At 39.4% G+C, this 16,888-nt stretch overlaps 1 protein-coding gene across 3 annotated transcripts in view; it reads right to left on the bottom strand.

The window, feature by feature from the left end:
• Positions 1–16,888, bottom strand: part of grb10b (growth factor receptor-bound protein 10b) — a 63,988-nt gene that overhangs the window by 38,160 nt on the left and 8,940 nt on the right. For 2 of the 3 annotated variants that reach the window (XM_069143225.1, XM_069143227.1), the window contains exons 2-3: positions 9,576–9,701; positions 3,727–3,823 (exon numbers count right to left, since the gene is read on the bottom strand). In XM_069143225.1, coding sequence (XP_068999326.1) covers positions 3,727–3,823; positions 9,576–9,626 — 148 coding nt within the window. In that variant the 5' untranslated portion in view covers positions 9,627–9,701. The remainder of the gene's footprint in view (positions 1–3,726; positions 3,824–9,575; positions 9,702–16,888) is intronic. The other variant, XM_069143226.1, reaches the window with a different exon arrangement.

Raw genomic sequence — 16,888 nt, 5'->3', positions numbered from 1 at the left:
ATGCACTGCTAATAATGTGTAATAAATGGATGTAAGCACAGGAAACGAACACCTCATTTGCAAATCCTTCCTCTGAATAATGTACTTGCTTTAAGATGTGTGATTATCCTGAATCCTATCAACTTGATCTATGTGGAAATAGCTTGTTTTTAAATTTTGTAATTATTTTCCCAATCAATTCATTCGTTGTTAAGTGTATGTTTTAGGTTTGATATATCTCGTAATTATCTTATTTCAACTTGTATTATATATTAAAAATGAAAAAAATGCTTTAACTAAGGTTTAACATTATAGAATAAATGCTTCTTTTCGTGCCTACAACTGTACAAGTCAGCTCCACTGACGGGTCAAAGGACAACACTGACAGTATTGTTCTCATTTCCTCATTGTTTCCTTCCCATGGGTTGAACTCATTTACTCCTCTTCTCCTCTGACATGTTCAGCCCCCTCCTTCCTCTTCCAAAAACCTCGAACCGGTTCAATTGGGGGTAAAAATAGCCCAAGCATCCTCTATTGTTTGAGCCAAGCTAAATAGTGACAACAAACTGTACAATTGTCAAGCCTGGTAAGAATCTGCATTCAAGCCGTTAAGAGTGTTTTTGATCATTAGCGAGAGACGTGGCCAAAATAAGACTATTGTATTGATGGCAGACCCATATGGCTCTCTTTAACCCAGGAATGTAGTCTGTGCATTTTTAATTAATTGCTGCTGGTTAAAAACAAAAAGGAGGGGGCAAACCTTCAGCAGGAGAGGGGGGGTGTAAGGGGTATCTATACACATTATATTAATTGAATACGCACACAGAGAGAGAAGACGCACAAGGGGGGGTATGGAATGTGGAAGGATGTGAGTTCAGCTATGTTTATTTCACATAGTTTTGTGTAATTATAACATCGCAACAAATATTGGAAGGATTGCCGTTGAATTTGGTTTCTACTTTCATGGTGCCAGCTGTTTCAGGCAGCCCAACTTGACTCTGCTAAACTCACATGGCACACTCTTCTCACTGAAACACACCCCTTTAATCCTGATGGTGCATGTAAGTAATCAGATCTCCGCCTGCGCTCACTGCTCACCTGAAAGCTACAGTATGCCGCTTCTGACCCTAACATCCACTAGTAGGCTCTACGTCTAGTGTTGCTGAGATGAGCTTGATGTTTCCTTGTAGGGAATGAGAAGGCCGGAGCCTGGACATCAAATGCTGTAAATGTTCTTCATTTATATAATAATCAGTTACACATGACTTAGTTGAAATGCAGTCACTGTTTGTTTGTGCGTGTGTGTGTGTGTGTGTGTGTGTGTGTGTGTGTGTGTGTGTGTGTGTGTGTGTGTGTGTGTGTGTGTGTGTGTGTGTGTGTCATGTCACTCTCCCCCTACAAAGGCATAACTGGAGGAGGTGGGAGATTCATTTCGAGGCCTGGAATTGTGACTGGTTAACCCCTCCGGAGCCACGCCATCAGATTACAGCACAGCATTGGTACCATTGATGGGATTTGTTGCCTAGCAGCTGCATACCCATATGGGACACCACCCCCAACCCCCTCTTCACCATCCCTCTCTCCCCAGGAACAATAGTCACGTCCGTGTTACCAACGAGGGTCTGAGGCATGTTGGAGTTCCTCTCAGTCCTGTCAGTCAGGTCTAAAAGACCTTCAATGCCAATGCCTTCCTTAAATAAATTACTTTATGTCAAGACATGATTTGCTCTCTTAAAACTGTCCTATTTACCATATTTAGAGGGACAACATAGAAGATGAAGGTACCTATCACCAGTTTGAATATTTCGAAATGTTTGGCCTTTGTGCACGGACCAAGTTCTGTAACCTCATACACAATGGGCTAAACTATACAACAGATGTCAGCTCGACGTGGCTCCAGCCTCTCAATGACCCTGTTCAGGATAAAACAGGTGTAGATAAAGGATGGCTGGATGTACATATAGCTGGGAGAAACAACAAACAAGAGAAAGCATTTACCTAGCTGTGAAATCTCACATGCGTGATGCCAGGACAACGTGGCCTTGACATTTTTTTAATAATCTGTTTAGACAATTTTCCAAAACCCTTAACCTCACAATAATATCATGTTGATAGCACAGGCGATAGATTACATGTTAGGGACATCACGTGGAGCAACTTGTATTTCTTGACATCAAATATTGACTTCCAAATGCCCTGATAGGCCGCTCAATAGCATCTCGCTCCAAACGTGAAATAATGGCTGGTCATGTTCCAACAAAGCTGTTCTGTTCGCTGCAACATTAAGAGATTTATGGGTGTTGTGGCTTTATAGCAGATGCAGCAAGTAGCTGGTGGCTCTATAAAGTCCTTTTAGAATGAAAGAGTGAGTTTACTGGGAAACAACTTCAGCAAGTATAATTGTTCCACTAATGATATCAGAGGTATGGGGGATAAAATAAAAATCCTTTATGGGCAGAAATATGTGTCACTACAGACTGAATTTTAACCATTTATATTGGAATTTATTTTAACTCACTGGTTGCCCATCAGGTACAGAATAGTTTAAAGTCCTCATTCTCACCTATAGAGCCCTCCATGGTCCGGCCCCGGAGTACATTACTGACCTGCTCCATCATTACACCACTTATAGGTCACTCAGGTCTTCTAAACAGGGCCTACTGGCTGTCCCACGCACAGACTAAAGGTGATCCTGTCTTTAAAGTGGTGACTCTGACTGTGTAAAATCACATCTAATCAGATTGGCCTTTTATCTCACCTAAAGTTGTAAAGCTTGTATTTCAATGGTCTGTTGTTTTTTGGGTTTCTGTGCGACATTTCTTTTGTTTTTTTATTTGTTGTGACTTTGTAAAATGTGCTATCTTAAATAAACTTTACTTGCTTACTTTTTTACTTGCGTAACTTAAAAAATTGCATTAAACTGAATCTGAGTTGCTTGATTTGAAATGATTTTCTATTAGTGTGGAACTGAATTCTGACAAACTTTAAATTTTGAAACTGAATTAATTTATTTTAAAACTTTAATTGATCATCTCTAATCCATGTTTGGCACAATTTACTGTAAAAAAAAAAAAAAAACACACCAAAAAACCTGGTATCCATTGAAAATATTATTATTCAGATAGTGTAAACAAAAATGTTGCAAAAGTCATCTCAATTCATTGGCCTCTCCGGTGCTCCCGAGTTCCCTCCATCCCGGCTGATCCTGAAAAATGACAATGTCATTTCTGCTCCATTTATTTCCCATGCCAGGGCCAAGCGTTCTAATTCACTGGTTGAGTACTCGCAGACTCCCCACCCTTACATCCCACGCTGAGCTAATATTGTGCTTAAATCTCATGCTCCGATTGTCATGGATGAACCTTGTATGGCACAATTAGATAGACAGCGTAATTATGAAGGCACTCTGTGTCCATGCAGATCACACTTTCAACAGCTGAAATGTTTACAGCGGAAGAGACCCAAATATATATTATAGCCCTCAACCCACCCCCTGTCCAGTGGAGGATAATGGACAGCAAGCTGCCCTCCACACTGTACTGAAACAACAGACACACACACAAACCTGTAGTAATAGTAGTGGTAGTGACAAACTCTATGACTTTATGATCTTCTTTTAACATAATATGGAGAACAGTCTGCAAAATCATGTGACAAGTACCACTACATGTGTAAAATCATATGTAATTTGATGTCAGATGTCATAGACATACATACACAAGCATTTATTGGCAGCTGAAGACCAACCTTGATGGTTAGGAGAGTTCTGATTGGCTGATTGCTGGAAGCTCGGACCAATGAGATCAGCTTGTCTGTGATTGGTGGACCGGTCTATATTGTCCTGCTGAGAGAGAGAGAAGGGGAAGAAAAAAAAAAAAAGACAAATCATGTCATGCCACTGGAAACTTCATTACAGAAACCAAAAAATAAATGTATCATCAACATTGTTACATGAAGAAAAAAAAATCTTGTAACTAACACAAGTTTTTAAAAACTACAGTGTTGTAGCATTTAAACCTGTCTATGGTACAGCATGTATTTGTTGTCTTATATATCTACATGGCTGCCATTAAAATATATTTGGAGCTAAAGCTACAACTCAGGTGAAATACATTTTATGAAATACAATCATTTGAGAGATGACAAAACGAAATAAGAACAATAATATGATGACATTCAAAAACTGCACATAAACTACAACAAATTTGAAAAAGTTCAGCTATAATCTATGTTAAAACAGTGGTCCAGCCCCCGAACAGTGTGTGAACATGGTCAGATGTGTGTCAGACCACGGAGAGAAAGCAGCTAAGACACTATTTAGCCACAATGTCCTGGTTTGACCTACACAGTCTCAACATGCTAACTGGGAAACTGTTCCATGAAAGAAAAATTATTACAGCAAACTATGTTCATATAAATGCAAACATATTTGATTTTGATTTGTTTCTGGCAGTTTCAACTACTGAAGATAACAACGTATCATTTACGTGTGTGTGTGTGTGTGTGTGTGTGTGTGTGTGTGTGTGTGTGTGTGTGTGTGTGCAGACAGGCGTCCCACTTATGTCTTAACAGCAGGAATGGGAACAGAACGTCCTGAGACGGACTGCTGTTTTCAGAAAAACACCCGTACTAACTCGCTGTCTTACAGAGCAGACCTCCTCGGACGCTGTAAGAAAAGCTGTTGCGCTTGCTTGTTCTGCCTCATGTAATGTAGTGACAGACAATGAAAGCAGAACCGGATTCTCTCTCCATGATTTTTTTTCCTCTCTCTACTGTGCTAGATGTATTATTCGGCCCTATATTCTATGACAGATGCTCTTTGCTTTACATCCGAGTTGTGTTTGCAACAGATAGACATGATTAAATGATGATGACCCTGCTACTCATCCGTAGTGTAATGTTGTAAATGTACTTGTAAATGTGTTTCACTGTTTAAACAACTGCTCTCCCTTGTTCAAGTGTTACACATACTTTAACAACCATTTTTTTTTTTAGCCCTAAATGATAGAACAGGGCAAAAGCATTGGGAATACCAGCTTTTTTTCTGACTGAATTTGATAAATTTGAGATTATTTTGATCAATTTTGTGTCGCCATGCAGCACACTGCCTAAAGACATTCGTAGATTAACCATTTTTGGTGCAAAGCAAACGTTTGTCAACGGAAATGTTAATTTTTTTGGAGTTTAAATTTAAAAACACTTCAGTGGCATTTAAAGTAACTTTTCTACCAAGACTTGACGAGTCTCATAACATGCTATCCTTTGACGCTGGCTCGGCAGCTTTACACAGATTTGGCCCCCGTGTTACTGCAACTCACACCGAAAAGAGTAAAACAAGGCGTTCTAACATACCCCTTTTTTTTTTTTTTTATGGTGGCTCACTGACACTGATGAGATTTACTCCTGCATAAAAGTAGCAAAGATTAGTCGTTTTAAAACTAAAAAGTGTTTGTCTGGATGTAACCTTGAGATTTTAATTTGATACCGAATGAGGAGGTGTTTTTCACTACTTTACAGTTTCAAAACAATTTGGTCTGTGTTAAAGCTCAGTGCAGAGTCCTTTTTGCTAAAAGCTGATCCAGAAAATGATGATTCAATGTACTGAATTCCTTTAAAAACATACCAATACAGATTTGTTCATGTACTGAACACTCGTGTCAAGACTAAATCACTGAATTCAGATTGAGGTGAAAAAAAATTGGGCTAGTTTTAACATCCTAATCTCATGGTATAAAATAGCTAAATTACGGCCTTGTGGTTGTATGGTCTCTACCACCCAGAAAAATTTGCAGTTTAAATCCATGTTTGTCCAGACTCCTATATGTAGCGAAGAGTTTGAAGGAAGCTTTAAATGATGTAGTGATGGCATTTTATATCCAAAAGGTTAGCCTCACTGTGATGTCAAATTGTTGTGCAGGAACACCTTTCTGGCCGTTATCCAAAACTATAACTCAGGAGCATAAGTGGAGATTTTGATTGCATTTCATGTATGGAGAGACACTCTATATACTGCTGCTCATAAATGCAGATAGGTGACTAGGAATCATGAATGATGACACACTTTCATCTTGTAGGAGTCACAGACTTAACGTTGAACCTTTTAACTCGGTGCCCTCAATACCACATCCACACTGACACGTGACTCTTCTGAAATCTGCCTTGTTGCAATTGCAATGAAATATTCGCACTGCAGAAGCGCGAGTGACTCAAATGCACTCTTGTCATATCTCAGCTTATTGGGGGGTTATGGGAAACACCACCCGATCTTGTTAACATGTAGCCTGAGATTCAAACAATGCAGCCATCTGAGGCTCTCTCACGGTTTGTTTATCCAGTGGTCCAACATAGATGTTCAGAGGGTGAACACTCGGGCATACAGAGCGTTCATACATGACAGTATTGTTCTTGGGAACCAAACCTCTTAGAGTTTTGATCACATAGAATTTGAGCTTGTTACTTGAATTTAACCGGATTAGATGAAGACTTAAGTCACATTAACATTTATACAGGATTAATAAAATGTATTATAGATACTGTACTTCCTGAATTGACCATTCTGCCACTAATAATCTGCTTCTCCCTCATCAGATTTGTCTTGCTTTGCACATACACATAATTTATTCACCAGTCATGGTCTAAAACAAGATTCAAGTGGCAATATAATCCCTTAAATTTAGTATGAATGTTATCTTCAGTTGAATCTGTTTTGAAGCGCTGCTGCAGTTTTATCGGGGCAATCTTCCAGAACCCTGGAATTTCACAGTCAGTGGATTTTCTCATTCAGCAAGTCAAGGTACATCTGTTATAGCTGAATGGTTTGCAAACAGCCGAGCGAGCGTGTCTGTGCCAAAGGTGTCGTAGACGCTGTGTAGACGCGAGATATTGGTCAAAAACAACATGCGGAACGGCGGCAGCTCGTGGAGGTGCAGCAACAGGCCTGCTGCAACTTGATAGAAAAAAAAACATAAAACAACAGTCATGTGTGGTGATACAAAACTCTGATTATCCGAATCGAACACTATAGTCGGATGATCAGGGGCAAGTTATTGACAACCAAAAGCTAGATAGATAGTCGCAGAGCATCTAGAAAAAAAAAAGGAGGAAACACTTCAAATTTATCTAAGCAGCTCGAAGACAGACTTTTAGATCTGTACGCAGAATTCAAGGTTGAGTGTTGTTTCAACTTTATATTAACAGCATGTCATCAAAATGTTTGTATCCCGAGATGTTTCCATTGTTTTTTGTAAACTGCAACATAGTCGCAATTCAATTCAATTTTTTTTCAATTCAATTCAAAAGAGCTTTACTGGTACAAAGCTTTCAAAATCAAAGTTGGCAAAGCATCAAAATGGGAGTTTGTCCAAATATCTGGACACATTGGATAACAGTAATATGAATATTGAGACAACATTAGGATTGATGCATATTAATTATATTAAGAGTCTATGCAATGCACGCATTTGTGTTTGTCTGTGTGAGCTTTATGTGTCCAGGTCCCTCACTGTCCCGGAGGCTGTGACATGTTGACACATATTGAGCAGTAAGAAAATAGAGGCTACCATCATTACTGTTCTGTCTGTCAAAATATAACACGTGTGTGTGATCACACCATGTGCGCTGCAGCTCTTTATTAAATAAAACTTTATTTAGAAATGCATTCATCTAATTGATTTATTATTTTGGTATAGAGAATCGTGAAAATTCAGCAGTACTGACGTTTTGCTGTGTGTGTGTGTGTGTGTGTGTGTGTGTGTGTGTGTGTGTGCGCCTACATTAATATTCATATAATGTAGCTGCATCCACCCAAACCGTTGGCAAAGATGAAAGAACTAAATGATGCCTCACTCCATTCAGATCTTAAAGCTTTACTGCCTTCAGTAATGAATCAGTCTGTCTGATATAAAAAAAACAATAAAAAAAAAAAAAAAATCCCTCCCCTCTTTGATTTTCATTGAATTAGTCAAAATGACTTTGAATACTATAAACAATATTCTATATTGGTTCACTGCATTATTCCCTCTGGTTTTGGTTTTGTTATGCTAGCTCCTGTTCTGTTATTGAATGTATGCCTCATTAAAAACTAACAATATACACTAGTCAGAAACAAAACACACTGCTGACCCCGACTCAACTCTACCAAACATATAAACACACGCACGCACGCAAATCTTTGTTTTTGTCTCTTTAAAGTGTGCAGGTCTGCGAGAGACTCTGGCAGACTGACCTCTCTATGCTTTGGCTCCGAGTTCAAAAGGTCACAGATAAAGCCATGACGCAGATGACAGGCAGACAACAGATCAGCTTCTGATAAGGCTAATAGTTCTACTGCTCTAATCCAAATGTTTGGAAGCCCTTCGCTCCGTGGAGGCCGGTGCGAACGCATCTACTGAACCAACAATAAAAGGGCACATCAGGATGCAAGTGAACGTTCAGAGGCCTCTGCTTGTACTTAAAAAGATCAAGTTGGCTTGTATAATCCAGATATTCTAATTGTTCAAGTGCTGCATGCATAAAACTGGGAAAAAAATTATGAATCTAGATCATCCATTGAAAGGGTTAGTGAAAATGTGACTGAACAAATTAAGAATATTAAGGAGAAATTGGTCAAAATACTTGAATTCACATCTCTGAAATATACAGTGATGTAATTAGTTTGCGAGTACTTTTGAGAGTGAGGACACATTTCTGACTGTCAGCCAAAGATTAGGAGACTCTTAAATTAATACCAGTCTTCTCGTCCACATGATTCAGCATGATTTGGCACATCTCCTAATTTACAAGCACACAGAGGGGTTCCATGGTTAACAATTTAAAATGTTACTGGTTTCTGCATTTGCTTAAATGTGATTTTCTTGGTTCTGTTTGGCTATGTTGTGATTTACACAATAGGTAACAGAAGACATTTTAAGACCTTTGTTGGATCAGCAGACCCCGCTCCCTCTCTTTAGTCAGGACCAGACTAAACAGATGAAACTATAACCATGGGCCCCTCTGGCTTACTCCTATGCATAAGCATGATTGTGAATATTTGAGCTGACTGCAGTCATTTTGCATATTTGTTAGAATTGTTTCCATAAATCTGAATAAAAACAGCTGGATGAAACTAACAGAAATGTCAGATTTCAGCTTATTATAATAACATCAAAAGAACAAAATAGACAATTCAATCATTAATCGATTGTCAACAAAGATGTCTTGATTGTGACAGCTCCCCCGTCCATACAAACAAATAAACAAAATGCATTGTGACAAGAGTCTAAAAGGGCTGATGAAGAAGGGCTAGTGATGGCTGGAGTGTTGGCGAAGGCTGCGGTGACCTGAATCTCCACCCTCACCGTTTCTTCTGGAAGCCAAAGCTGCACCACCTCATGTACTACTTGGATGGTTTACTATTAGTATCACATCTTAAATACAGGGTTATTAAGGTTTTTAGTTTGCACAGGGACAGGTTCAACTTTCACAACCCCATTTCGTCTTGGCCGTTTCATTTCTGGTGTAAAATGGTAACATTTCTTCTCTACAAACACGAGTTAAGCCGTTTAAAAAGCACAGAAATACAGATTTAAGAAACTTGCACGCAGGAAGCTGCCTTTTACCTGATAATTTGGATGATGCAGGAAATAGTCCGGACATCCGGCCACAGCCATGGTGTGAGCTTCCCAGCTCTTTCGCTCAGCTCGTCTGGTTGGATCGGTTTCGATACAAGATGGACACCGCAGAACCTGTGGAGGAAGAAGAGCAGACAAACGGATGTTAGTGGAAAACTACAAAGGAAGAAGGGGTAGGGTGAGGAGCTCCAAGAGCGCAAGGATGAAGGAAGGAAAGGAAGATGAAGTCTAAGTTCTGAGAAGACAGATATAGTACAGAGCACTTCTTAACCCACATAGGCCCACAGTAAACAACATCGGCGAGGTACGAACAGCGGTTAGTTACAAACATTTTAAGGAAAATAACTGCACCTAACTAAAAATCTACAGAAGTACTTTTCTTTTTGTTTTATAACTGCTTCAGAATCTGAAAATGTTACTTTGAAATACAGCAAGATATTTTGTAAAAGTGGCAGAGAATTAAAGATGATTCACTGAAGCAATAATCGGGCTTTCACATTTGACTCCCACAGGCAGGTTAAGATAGTTGACTGAAGAACAAAGTCTGGGAACAGCGTTACTCATGTAAACCTCCGATTTCTGTAGGGATTTGTGGAGTTTATTGTTGGGAGTGAAGAGCATCAACCTGAGCCTAAGAACTATGAACCAGTATGTCTCTTTATTTAGATGATTAAAAACGCTGATTTAACTTTGTGCTAGCATTGCAGGACATTTCTGTAGCATATACAGGTTTCTTAAAAACATGTTTTTTCATCCTGTAAAATTTAAGTCTCTTCTATGGAGAAAGTCTTTAGATCTTGGCCTTCTTTATTCATCTTGATGTCACCATACCTCAGTTTAACATGAATAAATGAACATTTCTCTGTTCTAAGAAGCGTACCTCCGGGCCATCCTCGGTCAAAAATAACCATCAATTCAACAACATGGACTTCAGTCTATTTGAACTTCTTAAAGTGGGTACCCTACTAACCTCTTGGCACTGCTGCCACTGAACAAACAGCTGTAAACACGAGACCCAAAAATACCCCACAGGCACCTATCCAGGTCTGAAGTTAGACTTCCGGGGTATTTTCGGAGCCGAGTCGCTCTATGATGGTCTTTTATGCAGCAGTTCATGACCCCCGATTCGTATTTAAAAATATCACCTGGCATTTTATAGACAGCTAATATTATCTCATGGTTGCGTTAGCGGTTGTGAGCCGGCTGCCCTTGTGGCCATACGGTGTTTATATGCGTGCGCTTCTGCATGTATACGTGTATTGCCCGGGGGTGTGTGTGGATGTTTACATGCAGTACAATGCACATGTGTGGTTGCGTGGAGGTGCGTAGGCTCTATTTGTTTTGTTTTTTTCCAGTTTTCCGGGTCTTTGAAAAGCTCTAGTTGTGAATGTTGCTCTCTCTTACTGTACAACGATATGACTACTCTGTCTTCAAGTAGTGTCAGCTATAGCAAGCAAGCAAGCAAGCAAAATTATGACAAGGATGAAAGAAGCTTTTTAAAACAAACTAACATGACAGCATTGTTCATCTGGGCTGAAAACAACTAGTTCTTGTGAAACGTTGTCCAAACAGATGAGAAGGGAAAAGAGTTTATCGTTTTTACAGCCAATGAAATGATTGTTTGAATATTAAAACTGAACCCATTTTCAGACAACAATCTAGAACATATTTATGGCCTTGTACAAAGTTGGTCGCACAAAAAGTGAAGGAAATAATTTTACAAAGAAAGAAAGAGAGTGCTTACTTTCTCACACTTCAACCCATTTGGCCAATCACAACAAGAGGTGGCTCTGAATGTCAGATTATCAGTTCTTATCAGGAAAGACACACATGGCACATCTGATGAAACACACCGACCCCCTCAAAACTGTAGCGCAGAGAAGTGTTCATGCGCGACAATCAAAATAATACCCTTTGCTTATGAGAAAGATAAATTGCTGACATTGTTTTTGTCATATTGTCTTTCATGGCAAGAAAAAAATAACATTAGTTGGGCTATTTTGCCATGTTTCCTTTAACACAATGGCTTATCCAGAAATTGTGTCATCTGATGACATATAACAAAGCTGTCAGTCAAAGCTCTGCCTTTCCAAATTTTCTGAAGAACTAAAAATGAAAGGTTTGTTTTTGTACATCCAAAATTGGGCGAGCAAATAATGACCAAACCATGAATGCATTCTAAACAAAGAGTTTGGCACCACAATCTCTGGGACTGCTGAAAGGGCTGGTTTGTAATGAGTGTGTATATACGTGCCTGTGTGTGTGCTTTACAATGTCAATCCATGTGTGTGGCCTGGGTGGCTGGCATGCAAGGACGACTTGTCATTTACACGTTATTTACAGACACACAGTTTACAACAAAAACAAGGCAGCCCCTCATTAGGCGCCCCAAACCTGCTGACTATCTGTGACCGAACTGTGTGATGCTTATTTCGCGGGAGTCGGGGGGGGGGGGGGGTGTCTGCAAGAGGGACAGAAGTACACTCCGACAGGCTGCATTAGACACTAAAATAAAACGGTTTGGCCTCAGTGAAGCCTAAATCCTTGTCAAAACAGCCACTTTCATATTAGGAGTACTACATATTACACATTTAATCCAACAGAATTAAATCTGTACTCAGCCTTTCAACATCCCAGGTGTAAACTGGGAGTTCTGCTTCAACTGTGCGTGGTAAAACATGGGGAAAAAAAAACTCTGCGTTTCATGTGGCATTAAAATAACTTGCAACCCGACTTTCAAAGTGCTCATACGTGCCACAGCGACTCTCAGTGACCGATATATTGACCAAACATACACGCACCTATGCTTAATTGCTCCCTGACGCAATCAAAGCCATTCCAGTGCAAGGATTAGACCCTCTCAGAGCCCTTTGATTCAATCCCTTCCACTTGAACAGTGTACTGAAACCTAACCATCTATGACCTTGACTGCAATTACCGTCGCAGCAGAATGGGAGACTTTGGAGTGCCGTGGCTGTACCCAGCAGTGAGCTTCCTGCATCTGGATTAATTAAAGGGATTTTTGCTCAAACCTGCATGAGGGAGAATGTTCGCTGGTGCACTTCAAACACAGGGATCTTATAATGCTTCTCATGAATCATAAATCTGTCCTGTGTGGGACCAGCAAAAGACACAACACGCTGCTCAAGGCGTTCTGATTTAAGATTTTACCATTATGTCCATCTTTGATTCTGGAAACTATTCATTGTACTACGTATATTATCTTAAAAGGTATTCTTCTCCAGTATCCAACACCACATGACATGTTTGTGTTTCACAGTCATGGTGAAGGTAGTTTTGTGTTGTTGTTTTTTTATGCAAGCATAAAAGACAGTTTTGGGAGAAAATTTCTCACACTTACGGTTTTGGAAACATACTTGAGAATTTTTCTCATGAAATGAGTCTCTTTATTGTGTCAAAGAATGTTTTGATTGTGAAATCAGACCTATTTGGTTGTGAGTCAAAAACCTTTGCTTGGACGTAATGGGCTGGATCTGTGCTGATGCAGGAGAGAGGGTTTCTGTTGGTGGGTTTGATTTGGATCCACAGCATGGCTGTGCGCACACTATACATGGGTCACAGGTCAGTTGACATTACATTGATCTCTTTTATTGAAACGTCTTTAAATTTAGCAGCGTGATTTTCACTTTGTGATGGTTTCTATTATATTAATATTTCATGTCGTCACTGTCATGTAGTTGGGCTCATTTTTCAAAAAAAGGCATTAATTGGCTGCCATCTTGACACGAGAGCCCTCTGTGGACTAACATTACACACTTTGTCAGAGACATGACTGTTAGATAAGGTTAGCTACCAATGTGTAACATTGTAAATGAAATCTAATGAGACTAGCTTTCTGCCACTGAGGTAGTTGAAGCCGACGAGGTTACAACTACGGTTTGCCACAAGCGGTGCAGATTCCTTCGGCGACATGTGCAGCTCATTTTAACGGCGTCATACGGTTTCCTAACTCTTTACCAACATACCACTCTTCAGTGGCATTAAGAGTTAGAAAACAGTATGTACCGGTGGATTATGATCAGCATAGCCCCAGGTATATGCCGCTGAGGGGACCAACATGGCATTAAGAACATAAAATGTGAACAAATGGAGAATAAGTTCTACATCTAAAAGCATTTCAGTAAAAAAAAAAAAAAAAGAGCAAAATAAAACCAACTGATCTCCATGCAGCTTAATGCACAGTCCTCTCCTGTTGAGTGTATACAATGGGATCGAGGGAGCGCGTAGCCATGCTGTGGATCCAAGTTAAACCCACCAATAGAAACTTTTCTTTCATCCATCACCATAGATCCTACTCATTATGTCCAATTCAACTTGCAACAAAAAGTTTTTGACCCGCAACCAAAGAGGTCTGATTAACAATCAAAACTTTTTGTGTTAGACTAAAGAGGCTGGTTTCATGAGCAAGAAACTAAAGTCTGTGACCAAAACCAACAAAACTGAAAGAGAAAATTTGTTTGCAGTGCACATTTTTGATGATTTTTCTAATGCAAGTGAGAGAAATTTGCTTTCGTTTATGCCTGCATTAAAAAAAAAAAAAAAAAAAAAAAATTAAAAACTACCTACATACAAATACACCTCAGAAAGCTGTTCAAAACAGTCAGAGTTTCCACATAATATTTACCGTGAAGGATTCCCAATATCTCCAGCTGGTTTCTGCGATCTATATCAAAGAAAATCTCCCAAAATCGTAACTGTTTTCTTTTATAAAACAGTCAGCAGCGATGTGGCGCACACTGACTGATTTGAACTAAATCAACTAGAACGCGCAATGTTATACGACATTGCACTTCAGCCAATAAGCCATAAACACTGAGACGATTATTTAGTTTGAGCTTTCCTTTCCTCTAAAGTCGATTTCATTTACTTGTAGCAAATACGACACTAGAATCATTAGATTAATTATTATTTTTTAATTAAAAAGAAATGTCTACCAACCCAGCTCATACTGTTGAAACAATGTATTTTGACCTCCTAAATGTTACATACCGTCATGGGTGTTAAAACAAATACGTGATGCATCATCTCTGCACTGAAACTCAACTTTACAGAAAAATAACTCTCCGACCTCTTTGTTTTTACATGGAGTTATGTACACAGACACAATCAACAGACACAAGAGGCACAAGGCCTGCATGCTCAGTCAGTCTCGGGGTTCACGTGCTGATATGCGCTTACACTTCAAGGGTCCAGCTTTAATGTCCCAAGATGATAAGCCGTGCGGAGGAGCCAAAAGTGAGTTCAAGGATAACCAGAAACCTCGGCTATTTAAAGTAAAGCCTAATTGAAACGGTAGACACATTTGCCTTAACAGTTCTCTTCTATTACACAGCAGTACATCAGCACCTGACCAGCTCACTGCACCAAATGTGGATCTTAGGAAAACTTTAGAGGCCGTTCGCCACCATTACCATCAACATGAATACATACAAAGGAAATGTACAGATCCAAAAAGGGAATAAGAGATTGAAAAGTAAAAACAAAACTTCAGACATACTTTTTCTCTGCAAATGTTAAATATTATTTTAATATTTACTTAAATTGTTTAGAAGAATATTTTTCTCTTAAGTTTCCTAGAGTAGGAATTAGAAATACTAAACATTTATCCTCACCTACTGTATGTAAATCAAAGCTGTAATAAACCCTATAAGAAGCCAGATGCTGTTTTGTTTTTTTAACCTCGCTGGTGATGTGGTTTGTCTGCATCAACTGTCAACCAGTCTGTCTCATCAGTTTGTATTTCTGCCTTTCTGTCTTCACTGTCTGTCTGTTTGTTTACTGGCTGTTTACTGTCTGTATTTACTAGTCTAATCAAAGCTTTCCTGTACATTTCTGTGAATGTCTGTGATATATAAATACCGTTTCCTAATTGGGACAACGTTCTAAATAGTGGCGATATTAATAGCAGGGCGTCCAGAAACATACTGGAGCGTGAACTTGTGCAGTGTGCAAGTCAGGCAGGTCAATGGACTTTTAATTTAGATGCTGGAGGAGCTCTGTTACATTTCACAAAAGCACATTTAAACAGTAGAAAAGAAGCTCTTTGACTGTAAAAACGTCATCCATCAGAGAGTGTTACGAAATGAAATCAAACACATAATGTGGTTTGAAGGATTGAGTATAAATTCATGTTACCAAAGCTATTACTGAACCAACAAAGTATTTCTTTGGTGCTGGATTACAGCATTTGCATTATACCATTGGAACATAATGGCTGCAAGTATACTGCATGCTACAGTACTAGTGTGTGCAAAGAATGGTAGAAATATAAACCTGCCACAAATGTGGTTTTACTGATATTGATACTTGTGTCAGTCTGAGCCATTAGGCATAAATAGCGCAAGTATTCATTATCTAATGTAGATTTCTGTTATCTAAATATGTCAAACCTACAACAATATAACCCAGCAGATAGTCTTTCTGGCTACATTTGGAATTAATTAAAACCCTCCCACAGGTGGACCTGCGTCGCTTGGTTCAAAAATCATGAACCAAAACAACGCTCAGAGGCCGGGTCTGTCCAGCTCAGCTGTGTCAACTACTCTGCCCGTGTGTATAATTGTAAAATGTGTTCACCTCAGTCAGCTTGACTTCAGCTGATTAGACTGGACACAGCTTAACAGGAGGCCGTTCAGCTCTGCTCAGTCATCTTTGGAACATAGAGAGCACATTCTTTCCATATAGGCTGGTGAGTGAGAAAACGCATGCAATACAGTGAACCCCAACCTCGTGAAAAGGAATGCACTGATTTATGGGCCGGCCGGGACGGAGTGGACGGCTGTGAAAAATGGCAGAGTGTGTGTGAGACAGACACACACACACACACACACACACACACACACACACACACACACACACACAGACAGACACGGAGAGAGAGAGAGAGAGAGAGAGAGAGAGAGAGAGAGAGAGAGAGAGAGAGAGAGAGATGGTAAGCTTCCTACTTGGGTATCATAAGGTCAAAAGGCCACTTTTTATGGGGGTGAGGTAGTGTTAGGAAACTAGGCTTGCAACGGTATGAGGTTTTTTTACGGTTTTATAACCATCTCAGAAAGTGTCATGCTGTCACGGTATATGGGATTTCACTATTATTATTATGTCAGTTAAAATTACTATTTAAAGGAATTTAAAAAGTTGATCAAATTCTTTATTAAAGTTGAAAATATGTTTAAGGGGTCTCCCTTTTGGAAAGTAAATAAAATGTTTTAATGTAAAAGCAGGATTTAACGGTTGTTGGTTGAGGTGGAGCTCGTTTGAACCATTTTGCATCCAACTGCAAC

Source organism: Embiotoca jacksoni, unplaced genomic scaffold (genome assembly GCF_022577435.1).
Source record: "Embiotoca jacksoni isolate LCO1_2020_lvr unplaced genomic scaffold, fEmbJac1.0.p SCAF_11, whole genome shotgun sequence".
In the NCBI taxonomy this organism is placed as follows: Eukaryota; Metazoa; Chordata; class Actinopteri; family Embiotocidae; genus Embiotoca; species Embiotoca jacksoni.
The sequence above is the reverse complement of the archived record's forward strand: the minus strand, read 5'-3'. Positions and strand labels throughout refer to the sequence as shown.